The sequence below is a fragment of the Anabrus simplex genome, chromosome 1 (genome assembly GCF_040414725.1).
Source record: "Anabrus simplex isolate iqAnaSimp1 chromosome 1, ASM4041472v1, whole genome shotgun sequence".
NCBI lineage: Eukaryota > Metazoa > Arthropoda > Insecta > Orthoptera > Tettigoniidae > Anabrus > Anabrus simplex.
Window position 1 is genome coordinate 353,477,527 of NC_090265.1, and position 18,553 is coordinate 353,496,079.

At 40.1% G+C, this 18,553-nt stretch overlaps 1 protein-coding gene across 1 annotated transcript in view; it reads right to left on the reverse strand.

The window, feature by feature from the left end:
* Positions 1-1,443: 1,443 nt before the first annotated feature.
* Positions 1,444-18,553, reverse strand: part of LOC136856789 (glutathione S-transferase) — a 39,185-nt gene continuing 22,075 nt past the window's right edge. The window contains exons 3-4 of the mRNA XM_067134900.2: positions 7,462-7,604; positions 1,444-1,872 (exon numbers count right to left, since the gene is read on the reverse strand). Coding sequence (XP_066991001.2) covers positions 1,702-1,872; positions 7,462-7,604 — 314 coding nt within the window. The 3' untranslated portion in view covers positions 1,444-1,701. The remainder of the gene's footprint in view (positions 1,873-7,461; positions 7,605-18,553) is intronic.

Sequence of the window (18,553 nt, forward strand, 5' to 3'; positions counted from 1 at the left end):
TAGAGTGCAGGTGGCTATTTGGAAACTCCTGTGCATACCGTCTGCAAGCTTCGCCTGCATTCCGACCAGATTCTCCGTAGATTAAATTTATGTCTGTATATTCGTCGTAACTGGTAGAGCCTACGCAGCTCAGGCGGCAGCGCGCCAGCCTCTCACTGCTGGGTTATGTGGTTCAAACCAAGATCACTTCAAGTGAGATTTGTGCTGGACAAAGCGGAGGCGGGACTGGATTACTCCGGTTTTCACTGTCATCTTTCATTCCAGCGACACTCTCCAATGTCATTTCATTTGTCAGTCATTAGTTGCAGCTAGCACAATTCCTATCCTCGCCGCTAGATGGAGGCTACATTCATTCCATTCCTGACACTGTTGAATGACTGGAAACAGGTTGAAGAGTTTCATTTTCATTCGTCGTCATTGAATACGCCATCGTCGATATCTCGACAGCAACTGTAGTACTGCTGTACGAAATACCAGCTTATTACTATGCGTTCGAAAACGAGGCTTACTAACGCAAGGGGGCGCATTAGACGGGTAGTGCTGAGGAACATACAACGAGCGGCCATCCGGTTGTTATCTCTTCGTATTCTGATGTAACCTGCTTCGGGCAGTAATACCCCTGTGAAAATCAGTTATTAGACCTCCCATTCATCATTAGTGTATTTGGGACACTTATAAGTGGAAAGTACAGCGCTGGTGGATCACCTGGTGTATACAATTTGCTTTAAGTCGCACGGACACAGATAGGTCTTATGGCGATGAACACTACAATATATTAAACGGGCCAATGTGACTGATACATGTTAAACGAACAGTTAACGTTTAATGAAATAAGCCCTTGTCGATAATGTTTGATTACCGACAAATATTAGAGACTTGGGAATTTTTTTAAAAAGCGATACAAATTTTGGTATTTAATAAGTTGATTTGATTTAGCCTCCGTGGCTCAGATGGCAGCGGGTCGGCCTCTCACCGCTGAATACCGTGGTTCAAATCCCGGTCACTCCATGTGATATTTGTGCTGGACAAAGCGGAGGTGGGACAGGTTTTTCTCCGGGTACTCCGGTTTTCCCTGTCATCTTTCATTCTAGCAACACTCTCCATTCTCATTTCATAGCATCTATCATTCATTAATAATCACTTTGGGAGTGGCGACACCATCGTACTAACAGCCTATATGTGCTTCATTCATTACATCCGGGTCAATGACTGGAAAACAGGTTGTAGGTTTTAATTTCAATAAGTTGATTTCGACAAAGAATGTGTAAACTTATTTAAGGTTAAATATTTCAAACATTGTTGGAAAATTATTAGCAAAATTTCAAATTCTCATAGCTCGTAAACAGCTGTATTTGGACGTTTGTCCTTTTAGAACCAAGCCACAGAATTTAACTGTTTTGTAATATTATAGCGTATGTATGATAAAGGGAAAGAATAGACACATTTTTAAGAAAGAATAGATGTATTTTCATAAGGTAATAAGTAATTTACTTGCTATGGCATCTACAGTCTTATGCATTATATTTATGTCAGATCCTCAACAACTCTGCCATCTGCTGTCGTAGATGGCCTCTCCATCAGTGAAGAGGCATGGTAGGAAAATGAGGAGTGAGGTAGTTTTCTGTTGCTTAGCAAGTCTGAATGTTGTCAATGTAAGTTGTTGAAGAGACTACAAATATGCACTAGATTCTGCCCAAGTCTTCACCAGTCTTCGACAGGTGGCCGCCTATCAACCACAGACTTTATGGCAGGAATAGAGTACACCTTGTCCACGATTGACTTCAGGTTGGGTCTACCTTCAACCAGGTTCTGGTGTGTGAAGAGATTATAGGATTCATGCATTCCAGCGAAGTAAACATCAGCCCAGGTGAGCTGTAATATTAAAGACAATTGGCTCCTTAGATAATACACAACATTATAATACAATGAAGAAAATAATCAGACCTATAGAGGTACGGATACATTAATGGATGCTCAAGGAAGGATCATGGGTCACTGCAACTGTAAATTTGAAGGATTGGTACCGACATTCTCTTAGAAAAAAATATGTTACCTGAAGAACTAAGTTGTCTGCAGTTGCTTATTTCGGATAGGCCCATTAAGTGTATGGTATAGGGACATAATACAAGTATTTAAGCATACTGGAACGTGAACATGACACTTTTTACTCCTTAGAAGAGATCCATTTAGAATTATTATTCATGCACTTCTATTTACTAGATGAGTGTTAAAAATAAAAATAATGCAATGTACAGCTCTACATCTACAGTAATGTAGATCAATGAAAGTAATTTTATCTTGTAGAATATGCTAGCTAGGTACGTTTAACCTACTCAATTTTTTCCAAGGACTTCCACTTTTTCTGAAATGTCAAGAATATACAGACAAGAAGAGTTACATTATAATACATGTCTAAAAGTGAGTAAGATTTCTGTCAATAAGTTGCGTACGCTAGTAAAATTAATTTTAAAGATAGTTTCTTCTTAAAATATCAATATTTTATATTTTAAAATGTTAAAATAACGGTTTTGATTAAATATATATCCATTTATTCTATAAAACTACATGTTTTGCAACATCTAACCAAGAATCAGATATTTAATGAACGTGTTCTAAGAAAAGTTTATCAAAATTTCTTTTTAAAAAATCATTCAGCTAATTTTGCCACACATACATAGAACGTGTTACTTTTGATTTATCATTATTATTTAACTTAGAAATAATTTCCCATTACAAGTTGTAATGTTAATGCCTCTCTTGCAAATGGAAGTTCAAGAAATATAATTGTACTAGCAGTTACCCATGGCTTCTCTCCCGTAGATTTCGACATCTGATAAAAGTAATCGTCCCTCGGTACTGTACTAAGACATTATCTGAAAATCCCTAAAGTATAAAAACTCACCGAAGAATTGAGTTTCATTTACCCCGGCAAGTCTTTGTAAACCACGTTTGTTCTATTGCCTTTTGGGGCTAAGATGCGACTTAGAACCGTAGGTGTGAGAAATATTCTTCTCTCAAGTCGTAAAAAAATGTTTATTTTTAAAGTAGATTCCAAACACCACGTCAGTAACGTCTTCAGTTTGTGAGATATATGTATCCCCATAAAAATAATTCAACCCCTTTATCAGTCCTATCCTCACCCCCAATCCACCTAAGTAGATTTTACGAAAACAAAAAATACATCTTTATTTTTAAAGGAGATTCCAAATAACAATTTTCACGTTTATAACATCTTCAGTTTTTGAGATGCAAGTATCCTCGTAAAAATAATTCAACTAATGTCTCAATTATTCCCACCTATGTGGATTTTCCGAAAACAAAAGAATCGTGTTTCTTTATTTTGAAAAGAGACTCCAAATACCAATTTTCACGTCTGCAACACATTTAATTTTTGAAATATAAGTGTCCTCATACAAATAATTCACCTAATTTTTCAGTTCTTTCACCCCCTTAAGTGAATTTTCCGAAAAAAATAATACGCATTTCTTTAGTTTTAAAGGAGTCTCCAAATACCAATTTTCACGTCTGTAAAATCTTCAATTTTTGAGATATCAGCATCCTAATAAAACGAATTCCACTCCCTTTTCAGTCCTTTTCACCCCCCTCTCTTAAGAGTTTTTCCCGAAACAAAAAATATGGGGTTTTTTATTTTTAAAAGAGATTAAAAGTGCCTGTTTTCACGTCTGTAACATGTTAAGTTTTCGAGATGTGCTGTCGATACGTTCATTTTAAAAATTCATCCCCTTTTTCAGTTCCCCTTAAGCGGATTTTCCGAAAACAAATTACCTGTGTTTCTTTACTTTCACATGTATAAAATGTTACCTTTCTGAGAAATACTGTAGATATATATAGTCTTTAAAAAACTCACCCCCTTTGTCAATGCCGTTCACCCCTATAAAACTGGATTTTCCAAAAGTAAAAAAATGTGTTTATTTTTAAAGAAGATTCCAAATACCAATTTTCACGTCTGTAAGATCTTCAGTTTTTAATATATAAGTATCCTCGTAAAAAGTATTCAACCTCTTTTCACCGCACCCTCTTTAAAAGGAATTTCCGGAAACAAAAATACGCGTGTTTCTTTATTTTTAAAGGAGATTCCAAATACTAATGTTAACGTCTTTAAACTGTTAAGTTTTGAGATATAGATACTCATTCTAAAAATTCGCTCCCCTGTTCACCCCGTTAGCGGTGGAATATCCAAAAATCCTCCCTTAGCATGTACCTTCATCGTAATATAAATTTAACATCCTAAATTTCATTTCTTTATGTCCAGTAGTTTTGGTTCGGCGATGATGAAGCAGTCAGTCAGTCAGTCAGTCAGGACAGTAATTTCGTATACTGTACGATCCCGCCCGTATGTGTGTCTTACCCTACAGTTTTCTTTCCCAAACAGCAGACCTAAGTCATAATATGTTTACCATACCGATTGGGAAAGAACTTTGAGTTAAACGGCATTCAGAGTGTCACAGTTCATCCCAGGTACCCCAAAGACTACGAATTCGTCACTAATATCGTCATTTTCGTACTTTGCGACATTTTTTCACCTTCTCACCCCCTGTGTCATGGGGACAGAACTTAGACTTTTAATAAGTTTTAAGAAACACATCATAATCTTCAGATGCTGTTGGGTAGGTAACCCGCTGATCAGACTTGCTGTTTGCTTATCTTCCCCAATTTTTCACCCCTTAGCGCCGAACTACCAATCAGATTTCGTTCAAACCACTTTATAATCCCTCTCAGATGTAATAAGAAAAAACTGTGAAAATTTCAGCGAAATCGGTCCAGTAGTTTTTGAGTCTATTAGCTTCAAATATACCAACATCCAATTTTATATATAAGATATGTATATATAATATAATGAAGGAAATAATCAGACCTATAGAGGTACGGATCCATTAACGGGTGTTCAAGGAATTCTTGTGTATTCCATTCGGTATTCAGTAATTAATGGCAGTTTTTATCCTATTAGGGAGTTATAGGATAAAAATAGAGTACAACTAAGTAGTACTGTAGTGTAGTATTATATTAATTACCTTATTGTAGTGTAATCTTTGAGTACTATTCTAGACAATATTTCTTTCCTTTCATATTTTTGCACATAATTATTTTATTTTCCGTTTTCCTTTCATTTTCCGTAAAGAATGGCTAAGGAGTGCAAGTGTAGGAACTGTGGGTGTGGCCAGGCATTAAGGAGTGTGAGAGAGGAGTTGGAGAGTCTGAGGGAGATAATTAGGATTATCTCAAAAGACAGGAAGGAAAGTAGGCCTCCCTCAAATAATGTACAGGATACAGTAGGTGTAAAATAGGGATGGGCAGGAAAGGGGGGAACTGTAGAAGACAGGTGTCTAATGTTCTAGGGGGAAGAAGATTGCAGGCTAAGGTCTCAATTCAGGACAGGTGTCTGTGAGAAATCGGTACGAGTCACTGCAGGCAGAACAACAGAGGGAAGATGAGGAACAGGGAACTGTTGTTGAGAAGTGTGGAAATAGGAGGAAGAGAGATGGTAAGAGAGAGAAATGTAGAGTAGAGGATAGGAAAAGTCAAGTGGAACAGGGTCATGGGATGGATAAAAGGAAGGAGGAAGTAGCTGCTGCAGCTGTCGGTAAAGATAGGCCTGACCAGGAGGGGAGAGTATCAATTGAGGTGGGTAGGGTTGAGGCTCTGGTCATGGGGGATTGCAGTGTAAGACATGTGTAGAAAGTGTGTGGAGGAAAGGGAACCAGGGTATAGTGTTATCCAGGAATTACGTTGATACAGATGTTCAAGACAGTAGAAGAGAAGGAGGAGGGGAAGTAGAAGGCGGTAGTGCTTCACGTTGGTACCAACAACGTAAAGCAAGCTGGTATAAGTACCAGCATAGTTGGGGATGTGTGGGATTTGGTAAATGCAGCACGGGAGAAGTTTAAGGAAGCGGAGATTGTTATCAGTGAAATACTGTGTAGGAGGGATACTGACTGGAGGGTGACTGGGGATTAAAATTAGACTACAGAGTGGTTATGTGGGAAACTGGGAGTGATATTTCTAGATCCTAATGGGTGGTTAGGAGATAGGGGTTTCCGCTCAGATGGCCTTCACTTAAACCGCAGTGGTACGTATAAGTTAGGAAATTTGTTTGGAAGGGTTATAGGAAGGTACATTCAGGGTAACGGGGTGGTCCAGGGGACGGTGTTAAGGGTACAGGGATCTGGAAGTCAAGTAGGGATGACATAAAAATGTTAGTGTTGAACTGTAGAAGTACTGTAAAGAAAGGGCTAGAACTAATTAATTGGAGTGTGTATCGTAGAGATAGGAATGGAAGGAAGGGAAGTCTTCATTTTGGTGAAAGTAGGAATTGTAAGCTACGAAAAAGTTAAAGATGACAACCATGAAATTCTAGGTGTAAGGCTCATTTATAAAGGTAATAGGTAAATTGATATCTTTGGATTGTATAGACCGGGAAAGGGTAGCGCTGACGCTGATCCAGAATTATTTGGTAAGATACTCAGCTATGTGTGAAAGGACATGGAAAGGAATGTGATTGTAGCGGGAGATCTGAATTTACCAAATGACAACTGGGAAGGTTATGCGAACGACAGGAAGTATGACCAACAAATGGCATATAAGTTAATATGGTAAGGGCAGCTGATTCAGAAAGTGATGGAACTAACTAGAAGGAAGTAAAGAGGTAGTAAAGAGGGGATATATGTCTCTGGTAAGACCCCAACTAGAGTATGGTTCCAGTGTATGAGACCCTTAATTCAAGAACTGTAAAAAATCCAAAGAAAAGCAGCTCGATTTGTTCTGGGTGATTATTATTATTATTATTATTATTATTATTATTATTATTATTATTATTATTATTATATAACAAGTGTACCGTCTCATTTAGAAGCTTTACAAAAATGTTGCAAAGTTTGGGCTGGGAAGAACTGGGAGAAAGAAGACGAGCTGCTTGACTAAGTGGTATGTTCCGAGCTGTCAGCGGAGAGATGGCGTGGAATGACATTAGTATACCAATAAGTTTGAGTGGTGTCTTTAAAAGTAGGAAGGATCACAATATGAAGATAAAGTAGGAATTCAAGAGGACAAATTGGGGCAAATATTCCTTTATAGGGAGGGGAGTTAGGAATTGGAATAACTTACCAAGGGAGATGTACAAAAATTTAATAATAATACTAATTTAAGAAAAGGCTAGGAAAACAACAGATAGGGAATCTGTCACCTGGGTGACTGTCCTAAATGCAGATCAGGATTGATTGATTGATTGATTGATTGATTGATTGATTGAAGTGGGGTGCGTTACAAGAAGGGTAATCCTTGCCTAAAGCCTTGTTCACTATAGTATTTCCTATCAGATTTTTTCTCTACTTATTTAAGTAATAGATCGAACTTAATTAAATCAATTAATTCTTCCTACTTTGTTGGCATTGTACTCACAGTTTGTTAACTTGTTTTACAATAACAATGAACACATCTACAAACCCTGCCACCAGCCAAGTGTCCCCCGTTCTTCTTAGCCAGTTCCTCCAGTTTGTCCATGTACAAGGGTACCGTCTCATTTAGGAGCTTTTCCTTCTTCTTGGCCTTCAAATTTGGGTCAGGCTCGAAAGCATATGCTGCGCATTCTGAAACATAGATAGATAGATAGATAGATAGATAGATAGATAGATAGATAGATAGATAGATAGATAGATAGATAGATAGATAGATAGATAGATAGATAGATATATACATACATACATACTGTACTGGAATTGACCGTACATCAAGTATTTCTTAAATAAAATACGTCAGAGAATTTATAAAGTATTAGTGAGTGTACTTTCAGCGCTCATACTAAGTCTCGCAGGAGCAAGTAGTCAAGCCGCACAACTCTACTGTCGTCATCACACAGACAGCGTGGTGTCAAGGACAGGTTGCGTTATGCGATCAGGAATCACCCCTCCAAGAATACTTTCTATATCCTAAACCAAGTGAAGTATCGATTCAGACAGAATGGAACTTTACAGTGCACATGCCAAATGTCTCCTCATGTTAATTTCTTGAAAATCGATCCAGGGATTACGGAGATATTCAAGATTTAAGAACATTACGTCGGAGCTAGATCTATATAAAAGGCCATCGCTCGAATTAGCTCTCCCATACATACAGATAAATTAATACACGTAACAGGAAAACTGAAAGTAATTGAAGATAGGATAATGTATAAGATCACAGATGGTTAGGACAAATATGTAAATATCATGTGCATGCACTGAAATAAATGACGAGCTTAGCAGTCACAGCGAGAAAACGTACATGCTGTCCGGCTCCATGGCTAAATGGTTAGCGTGCTGGGCTTTGGTCACAAAGGTCCCGGATTCGATTCCCGGCAGGGTCGGGAATTTTAACCATAATTGGTTAATTTCACGGGCACGGGGGCTGGGTGTATGTGTAGTCTTCATCATCATTTCATCTTCATCACGACGCGCAGGTTGCCTACGGGAGTCAAATCAAAAGACCTGCATCTGGCGAGCCGAACTTGTCCTCGGACACTCCCAGCACTAAAAGCCATACACCATTTCATTTCATTTCAACGTACATGCTTCCCGCTGACTCACTCTCCTCGCCAGTAGTGATGGGACATTCGATTCATTTTACTGAATCGATTCATTTGATTCCGTTCACGTTACTGAATCGATACAGTGATCCGATTCACGGCACATTAGAGTCGCCGCTCCTACTGCATCTGTGTAGTATGTACTGGTAAGACAGCAGCAACAGCATTCAGTGCTCGCTGCTGCCATCTGGTCTTCATACTATGAACTCCTTCCTTAGAGAAAATGCTAGTCACTCTAATGCATCGAAGGTTTCCGGCGACGCAGGATGGGAAAGGTCTGGGATTAGGAAGGTAGCAGCAATGGCCTTAATTAAAGTACGTCCCAGCATTTCCTGGTGTGAAAATTGGGTAAGTACGGAAAACCATCTTAACGGCTGCCGACGGTGGGATTCGAACCCACCATCCCCCGAATGCAAGCGCATAGCTACGCGATACTAACCGCACGTCCAACTCGCTCAGTCATTTTTGAAATATGTATTTTTCTATCAGGAGATAATTTTTTAAATCGTCATATTTTATATAGGCTACCCGAGGTGTACAGTAGTCCACTGGTTTTCTGATTCAACATATTGTTGGTTAAGTTATTGCGTCATTCGGCTCACTTACTGTCCGCATATGATTGAAGTATTGTGCAACGATGTGACACACGAACTGAGAGAATACTGAGCCGTTCTTCGCAATATAAAACAGGCACGTTTGAGTGGTCAGGAGCATGACTCATAGTCATAGGGCAGGCTAGAGTCGAGTTTAATTAATTGCCAAATGTCAACTAAGTTATAATACTAAGATTCATTAAACTAATGAATAGTATAACCTAATAGCCTACTTACTAGCTACTTTAGAATTGTGCTTTGACTACCTTTTTAACACTCCAAATAAATCCATCTATTATTTAAACCTCTCTGTAAGAAGAGGACAGTGAATGTAAGTGGGTATTATTTTCAAATGAGCTGAGCTCGAGAGTCCATTATAGCATACGATTCTTTCAGTGTACCATGGCTCTATATGTATTGCTTCAGAGGAAGTTCGGCTCTCCGCCAGTGTCCAGTGTGCCGATAAGGAGCCGTGTGTAACTTGTGTCTCACTGAGTCGTGCTTGCGCACGATTGTTTCAGTGTGCCATGATTCACTGTCTCGCTGCAGCGGAAGCTCGGCTCCCCGCCAACGTCCAGTGTCCCGCTAGTGAGCCGTGAGTGCGCCACTCAACACTGTCCGCTGGGAGTAAGCTGAATCGTGTCCCGTGAGCTCGCCGTTCCTGTGAATCGATTCACTCGGACACTTGAATGAATCGATACACTGCTTCGAATCATGCATTCACCGGGCTGAGTGGCTCAGACGGTTAAGGCGCTGGCCTTCTGACCCCAACTTGGCAGGTTCGATCCTGGCTCAGTCCGGTAGTATTTGAACGTGCTCAAATACGTCAGCCTCGTGTCGGTAGATTTACTGGCACGTAAAAAGAACACCTGCGGGACTAAATTCCGGCACCTCGGCGTCTCCGAAAACCGTAAAATAGTAGGTAGTGGGACGTAAAAATATAGCATTATTATTATTATTATTATTATTATTATTATTATTATTATTATTATTATTATCATGCATTCAGTAGCCAACACTACTCGCCAGGCTATCTGTATTTTCCAAGTACCAGTCAGGCCTTTCCATGGTTTGGCTGCTGTCTATAAGGGATCGTGGTTCCACGGTTAGGTCGCTGCACACGAGGGATCGTGCTTCCATGGTTTTGTTGCTGCACACGAGCGATCGTGTTTCCATGGGTGACTCGCTGCCCATCAAGGAGATCTATAGAAACAACTACACTGTAACCAGCACAGTCCTAAGATGAATAAATTCAGTTTAAAGAATTTGGAACTCATTGTAGTTAGGACCTCTCTCTGTACCCAGCTCCAGGTCTACATCCAGTGTGCCTTGTGATAAAGATATCTTTACTCTCCGAAATATCTAGTCGTGCATTATTATCAAATAATTTCCTGGTCTCAAAAAGGACTGAGTGCATGGTACTGTATAAGTTCCTCCCAGGTACACTTTCCTCAGAAACAACTCAAGCTATACTGTAGATATGTTTGTTGTGGGTATCCACAGAGTTTGTATCTACATGAGAGGTGAATCTTCTTCTTTTTCTACCGCTTTTTCTCACACCCGAGGGGTCGCAGGTGCAAAATGTGTCCCACATGTGAGTTTGGCCCTGTTTTACGGGCGGATGCCCTTCCTGACGCCAACCCTATACGGAGGGATGTAATCACTAGTGAGTGTTTCTGTGGTGGTTGGTAGTGTAGTGTGTTGTGTGAATATGAAGAGGAAAGTGTGGGGACAAACACAAACAGCCAGTCCCCGGGCAAGAATAATTCATCCGAGGCGATTAAAATCCCCGACCCGGCCGGGAATCGAACGCGGGGCCCTCTGAACCGAAGGCCTCAAAATTGACCATTCAGCCAATGAGTCGGAGAGAGATGAATTGTATTATGTTAATAATTAAAACTAAGTTTTTTTTTTTGCTAGTTGCATTAAGTCGCACGGATACAGATAAGTCTTATGGCGACGATGAGACAAGGAGGGGCTAGGAGTGGGAAGGAAGCGGCCGTGGCCTTGAGGTACAGCCCCAGCATTTCCTTGGTGTGAAAATGGGAAACCATGGAAAACCATTTTCAGGGCTGTCGACAGTGGGGTTCGAACCTACTATCTCCCGAATACTGGATACTGGCCGCACTTAAGCGACTGCAGCTATCGAGCTCGGTAAAACTAAGTCTGATAAAATATTTAATGCTAGGAATATAAAATACCATGCACTCATTCGTTTTTTCTTTTTTTGCTAATTGCTTAACGTCGCACTAGCACATCGAAAGTTTTCGGCGACATAAGGATGGGAGAGGGATAGGATTGGCAAGGTAGTGACCGTGGCCTTAATTAAGGTACAATCCAAACATTTCCCTAGTGTGAAAATGGGAAACCACCGAAAACCATCTTCAGGGCTGCCGAAGGTGCGATTCGAGCCCACCATCTCCCGAATGCAAGCTCACAGGTACGCGACCCTAACAGTACGGCCAACTAGCTCGCTACTATTTTTTTATTGAATATGCATATGAACATACAGTATATTATTATTGTTATTATTATTATTTTGTTAAGGATGAGGAACATGAAATTCTACGTGTAAGGCTCATCTCTAAAAATAATAGGCAACTTGAGGTTTTCGGGGTGTGTAGTCCTCGAAAGAGTGGCGCTGATTCTGATGTGGATTGTTTGAAAAGCTAATCAGCTATGTGAGGAACAACACAGAAAGGAACCAGTGGCGGCGCGTGACTTTCATCACTGGGGGTTCAAAAGAAGAAAAAAATGCCTTCCCCCCCCCCAAATCTCTCCTCTCCCCCTCTCAGCCAGCTTCTCTTCCATCGTGGGCCGTAACCTCCTAAACTAAGATGACATAAGTTCTAGAAATGTGATCAAATACGAGAGGAGCAGAAAATACGGTAGGCCTATATGCCGAGTTTTACCATATGCAAAATAAGAAATAACTGTTTCATTGAAGTCCGCAGAGTCTCGAACAAAGTTCCTTTCAATTGACAACATAGCAAGAGCAATAAGTCTATCCTCGCTCATTGTGCTGCGCTAGAAAGTCTTTATTCTCTTCAGGGTAGAGAAACACCTTTCTGCTTCCGATGTCATGGGAATAGTAACAACTATATTTAAAAGTTTTCATTGGTATTACCTTGCCGCTATTCTTTGCCTCAATGATTTTTGAGTTAAGTTCCTCTCCAAAAGGTAATTATTCCAAAGAAGGCAAATGAATAGATGTTTAGTAAGTAATGACGTATTTGGGACAAGATATTAATTGGAATTTGACAGTTTAATGTGACTTTTGGTAGTAACGATGCTTTTCAACACTAGCGCTAGTTACGTGCACTATTCTCTGTTGCCTAGTCAAATTCCCGTAAGGCCAACAGATGGCAGGCACATACCCCAACACCAACAACACGACTATACTGAAATTCAAGTTAAGAGCTTAGGAAAAGTATCCTTCCGCACGTGAGCACGTCCCCTGTTCCCCCTTCCCGTCTCGTCATCGTTCTCCATCTCCGCCACAACCAGCTTATCATTAACGCCGTGCGTCCATCTGACAAGTACAGTACTTCATTCTGAAATAGTGAAGCATCAAACGAAATCACTGCCTTTCACATAGCTGTACTTTGATTACGTGCCATACCTATTTATTCCTCCATTGACCATATAAAACCTACAGATTACTGACGAATTCCGAGGCAAGAGAAGCAAGAATTATTTTTGTTTCATAATGCGATTTGTGTGAGGCACATGGAGACTTACAACATACGTATACGATTCCGCTCTCTTGCAACGACTGTCAGTGGCAGCTTCTCATAGTTAAAAAAGCTGAAAAACCCACCGGTGAGTGGGATTGCAAAATACAATGCTTCCAGGAATGTTGTAAATATTGTAGTCTCGTCATTCGGAAGGTAAAAACGAACTCATGATCCTCTCATGACAACATTTCTGTAGGTAGAGTGCGGTTGCGAATATAAAGTAAAGTACACATTATTATTATTATTATTATTATTATTATCATCGAATACGCCAAAGATCCTATTCCCATACCGTGTTAAGGCCCTTCCTGTTTTATTTACGGCGAGTGCTGAGCTGACACATCGTTCTTTCCCTGGAGACTTGGATTTGCCATTCCAAGCGAGCTGCGTAAACACTGTACACAGAAACGCCGATCAGCTGCGCGGACTTTTTCACGTCTTCCATAGTCCACAGTGGATTCTAATCTCGTAGGCTACTGTAAACGTTTAAAACAATTTGGTTTAGATTTTCTACTTTATTTTCCTCTACTTTTGTTAGCTTTAAAGTATTTCACAGGGGACTCAAGCGTCACAGCATCACACACGTCTTGCTCACAGCTGGCAGCCATTATGAATACTGAACAGTGAACACGCTGTTGCAGCCAGTATTGCCAACAGTTTTCTTGGATCCATCTTCAACGTCCCACCTATTATGCGAACTTATCAACAGTGGAATGAACTCGAACAAACTTACTAAGTACACAGTGCAATAAGATATCAATATCATATTAAATTATTATTATTTTGCTACATACACCACTGAGAACAATAACTATTCACAGCCATCTACGTATGAAATATAAGAGTTGGTAACGAACCCGAATAACATACAACCTGTGATATATTTTCCATATTTATACAGGGCAAAAATTTTAATTCATCAAGTCAGTTTACCAGAATATCTAACCAAACTGAAGGAAGCTCCTGACTTCAGGAACAAGTAACAAACCTAGGGAACTATTTGGCGCTGCGGAAGCCTTTTCACCGACCAGAAGTCTGACTAACATCAAAGGGACCGCTAAGGTCTTAAGTTGACTCTCAGTATAGCTAGTGTTGAGACAGTGGCCTATTGCGCATGCGTAAAGAACAGAGATCCGTTTCTGCGATATCCTGGTCTTGCCTTAGTGCTGGCTTTCGTCCCCCCGCAGCTCGCCACTCCCTTCGCCTATGTACGGACGGAGAGATCGCCTTTGCAAGGGGGTTCATTCCGGACAAGTATCCAGCCACAGGCCTTGCGCAGCTCACATGAATTGAAAGCCAGTACGAGTATATTACGGATAGAGGGACTTAGCAAGAGCTTCGAGATTGACAAGGGAGTTATGAAAATTACATAGTTGAGTACAATATGATATAAACTGGAGGTTCATTGCTCCATTGCGCTATACCAGAAACCGCCACTGAAAGGAACGTCATTGTAGCAGGTGATCTCAACTTGTCACATGTCTCGGAAGGTAATGCGAGTGACAGAAAGCATGACCAACAATAACTTAATCTGAGAAGAACAATTGAATGAACTAGACGGTAAAATATTCTACACGTGGTGCTGATAAAATCAGAAGAACTTTATAGAGAAACTGAAGCGGTATGATGCACCCATATCCTTGTCACAAGGGTACAATAAGTGAACACGAAGCTGCTTTTGGTCGTAGTTAAAAACTGCGAATATAGTATAACTGAGTTTTTGACTAAGTACTTGATTAGTGTGAACTCAGTGGGAGATACTATATATAACACTAATTGTAATTTTGGTGATATCCCTAGAAAAAGTGTTAACAACGTCTTCACAAAACTAGAAGAGAACTTGGGACTTAATTTACTTAGGGTTGGATGTTCTAATTACATCATTCACAACACTATTCAGGCAGCTGCTGATGGGTTTCCTGTTGATCTAGAATGCATCGTGTCAAAAATATGTTCATATTTTTACTTGTACACTGTTAGAGTTGAAAACCTCAAAAGGGTTTTGCGATTTTGTGGATCACGAATATAACCAAATGTTAGGCTACAGAAAAACAAAGTGGCTTGCTTTACTCCCTGCCGTTGAACGTCTTCTGATAAAGTTTTTACCTCTAAAATCATTTTTCGAATCTCAAGATAAATGTCCATTTGCCATAAAAGCGTTTTATTGAACTTTTTTTCACAACCGCAACCAGGTACCAACTTTTCACTCAGCGGTTGAATTCACTCAGCGGTTGAAAAGATAGAAGGACAAACAGCTACGTTTTTGAGGTAATTTCTGTCTTAAATAATTTAAAAACAACTCTGACTTTTAAGAATAAAGATTGGTCTGTTACGCCAGCTGTTAAAACGACAGTTTTGAAACTCTAAACAGGCGGATTTGCACCAGAAGTTGCAAAATTTAAGCAATATATCTATAAAACTTCATCAAACTACAGTGTAATATTTAAGTAAATGGATTTTATCCTCTTAAAATATAAAAGATTTTAGTTGTGATACACTTTACAGAATTCCCTGCTGTGAGGAAATAGAAAGTGCCTATGCTTTCATGCGAGAAGTTGTGCCATAATTGACAATGGATAAGACTGCTCTGTATGATGAATATGTACACGTTAAACCGTATGAGACATTAGAAATGTTGGTAATTTGTTAATTTTATAACTTCGAAAGGTAAATGCTGGTTGGAAATAATTTCCCATTTTAATTCCAATAATGTGCCATATTCAATCAGTTAATTTCTTAGTTGTTTATCCGGAACCAACGCTCCGACCGAACGAATGTTTTGAATAGTTTATGGACAAGTGACAAAAATCTTCTGCCAGTACAAACCCTTAAATTAATGTTTATCAGTACGGTCAACTACGATTACGCATGTGTCGATTTTTATATGCTGTGTGATAAAAAAGATGTCCTAAGGAAGAATCATATTTCAGGAAAATACCAGTAACAACAGTCGAAGTGCAGCACATCCATATGTAAGTTTCATTGCACGTCCATTTTGGTAATTTACATATTTTAAAATGAACAATTAGTGTATATAGGCCTATTCATTTTTCGCTTTCTGTATCCACGCTCTCTGTGCTTGACTGATGTACTGATTTCATTACTGAAAAGTGTAACGCCGTCCCGATTTCATGATACAGAAATATGGTAACATTATTGATTGACATTTTCACAGTGGTGAGTTTTAATTTATTTCAAGACTTTTCTTTTGTTTTCAGCGCCAGGAGGCACTATATGTAATAAAATTGATATCATTATGCTGCACGTCTTGTTTGTAAAAGTAAATATCACCGAGCAAGTGGCCGTGCGGTTAGGATCACACAGCTCTGAACTTGCATTCGGGAGATAGCGGGTTCGAACCCCACCTTTGGCAGCTCTAAAGATGGTTTTCCGTGGTTTCTCATTTTCACATCAAGCTGTAACTTAATTAAGGCCACAGCCACTTCCTTCCCACTCCTACCCCATCGGCGCCATAAGACCTATCTGTGGCGGTGCGACTTAAGCAAATTGTAAAATAAAGAAAAAAAGATTATCCCGTCCACCTTTTGCAAAACTTGTCAGTTACTTGGCCTAGAGAAGGCAACCTCCACTGCAAAGTCGTACAATGAGAAAATTTATTATCATCCGAAAATTTGCGTTACGGAATTTAGACTCACAAAATGTGTGACGGAATCGTAACCCTAGCAACCAGACAGTGTTACCTAGCAACCGTGCAGGCTGTGTCTCTTATGGCTGGCGGCCGTCTGAAATTAGCAGCCGTTGATGGATGGCCATGATCGAGAGACATATTTATGATCATTTGATTTTCACTGTGATTTTCGCTTTGTGTGTCTATATATCATATTTCCTCCTTCTATGTGTGAGGGTAAGGTAAAGGTGTATTCTGCCGGAAGGCAGGTCCGAACCTCCGTAGAGGTGCGCGTGAGCCGGAGTTTACGTACGGTAGAGTGGTCAGTTCCTTTCCGCTCCTCCATTCCCTTACCCCCACCAACAGCGGGTGGCAACCCATCCAAATCTTGACCACGTCCAATGTTGCTTAACTTCGGAAATCTCACGGGATCAACACGGCTATGGCCGTTGGCTACGTGCACGGGTGGCCCAGATTGGTTGCGCAGTAGATGTTAGTTTTCCCTCATCCTGTTCGTGACGTCATCACAGGAGCACCGTGACTGTGTAGCATACAGCCGCACGTGTATCTTATTTCATTGTTTAAAGGATTTCCACGTAATATCTATACGTAAATTTTTTCCGTATATTGCTGTTGGTTTATATAGTGGCCTACTGTATTTTGCGTAGTATGTGTGTCGTAGTTCGTTTTTGTGAGATCTCTGTTAAGTTGCTGTGTTTCGTGCAGTAAGGTGCACTTATTTTCTTTTCATAGTTGCGTGAACAGTGTAATAGTAGCTGGAGTGAAATTTCTGTGTTCATAGAATCATTGCGTTAGAAAACCGTACCGTTAATGATTCACCGCAATCTACAGCGACACCTGATTGTTCAGCAGAGGGATTTCGATACCTCGCCGGCTACATCGCCTACCGTGGAGGAAAATAAGACAGGTCAATGGGAAGTCCCACTGGGGAAAAGCTTTCCATTTCTTCTGGTACAGCCCCTGCGGGATGGATAGAAGTGTTGTATCGGGTAGGTCTACTCGTTCCATCGGAAGAATGGCAAAACCAAATAAAGGAATTTAAGCGTTGGTCAGTGTGCCGTCACGTTACATTTACGCCTTATTCGTAATAGAAATAATGAAAACTTACTATGCTGTACCATATTTCAATCTTATAACAGCAATAATCTTTATGTCTGGTCTGCAATTAGTTCTGAGAAACTGTAATATTTGCTGGTATTATGAGATTCCTACCGATTTACGCGCTCTGGGTTCGGCTGCTTTGCTCCTACTGTGACGTCATTTCGTTAACCAATAGCAGCTCGTCTCGCGTTGGGCCCAACCTTTAGTAGTGTTTAAGAACCTTGGCTACGTGTGAGGAATATGTCCTAAAAATTTGGTCAGACCTTATTGTTACACTCTGGATATCTTCCTACCTATGAAGGGGACGTTTTCTTGTTCCACATGTGTACTCTTTCCTTTGCAAGATATTTAGTCATTTTCTTGGCCATAGTCCTTAACAATTTCCTGTTTCAAATAGGCCTACTCTTTCTTTTACGAGATACACAGGGTTATTAATCTAAGATGTCCACGTCAAATAACTCGTGAACCGTTCATCTCTTCCGGCTTCGAAGGTACGGTCTGGAGTCTAAAGGTCGATATACCACTGAAGAGGTAAGTATTTGTGTGTGAATGCTCCGAACTGGATGAAAATTGGTAGCAAAGCTCAAATATGCTCACTAAAAATGGCTGAAGGGTTCTTTTCCGTAGAAAATTACGCACTTTATTAAAAGAGTAACTTCAAGAAGTTGCTATGACGTTTGCTCCCAACGTTCAGGATGGTGTGTGCAGGATTGGGCTGTTGTCAAATGTAATCATCGTTACACTGCTCTATGAGTCGAACACTTGGAAAAGCATCATTTTCATGTTGAAATTCACTGAAGATATACGGAGACACGTCGCGGCCATATCGACACTTCAGGGTTCACTAGGTAAGTAATTGTATTTTATGTATTTCACTTGCATTATTAATACAGTA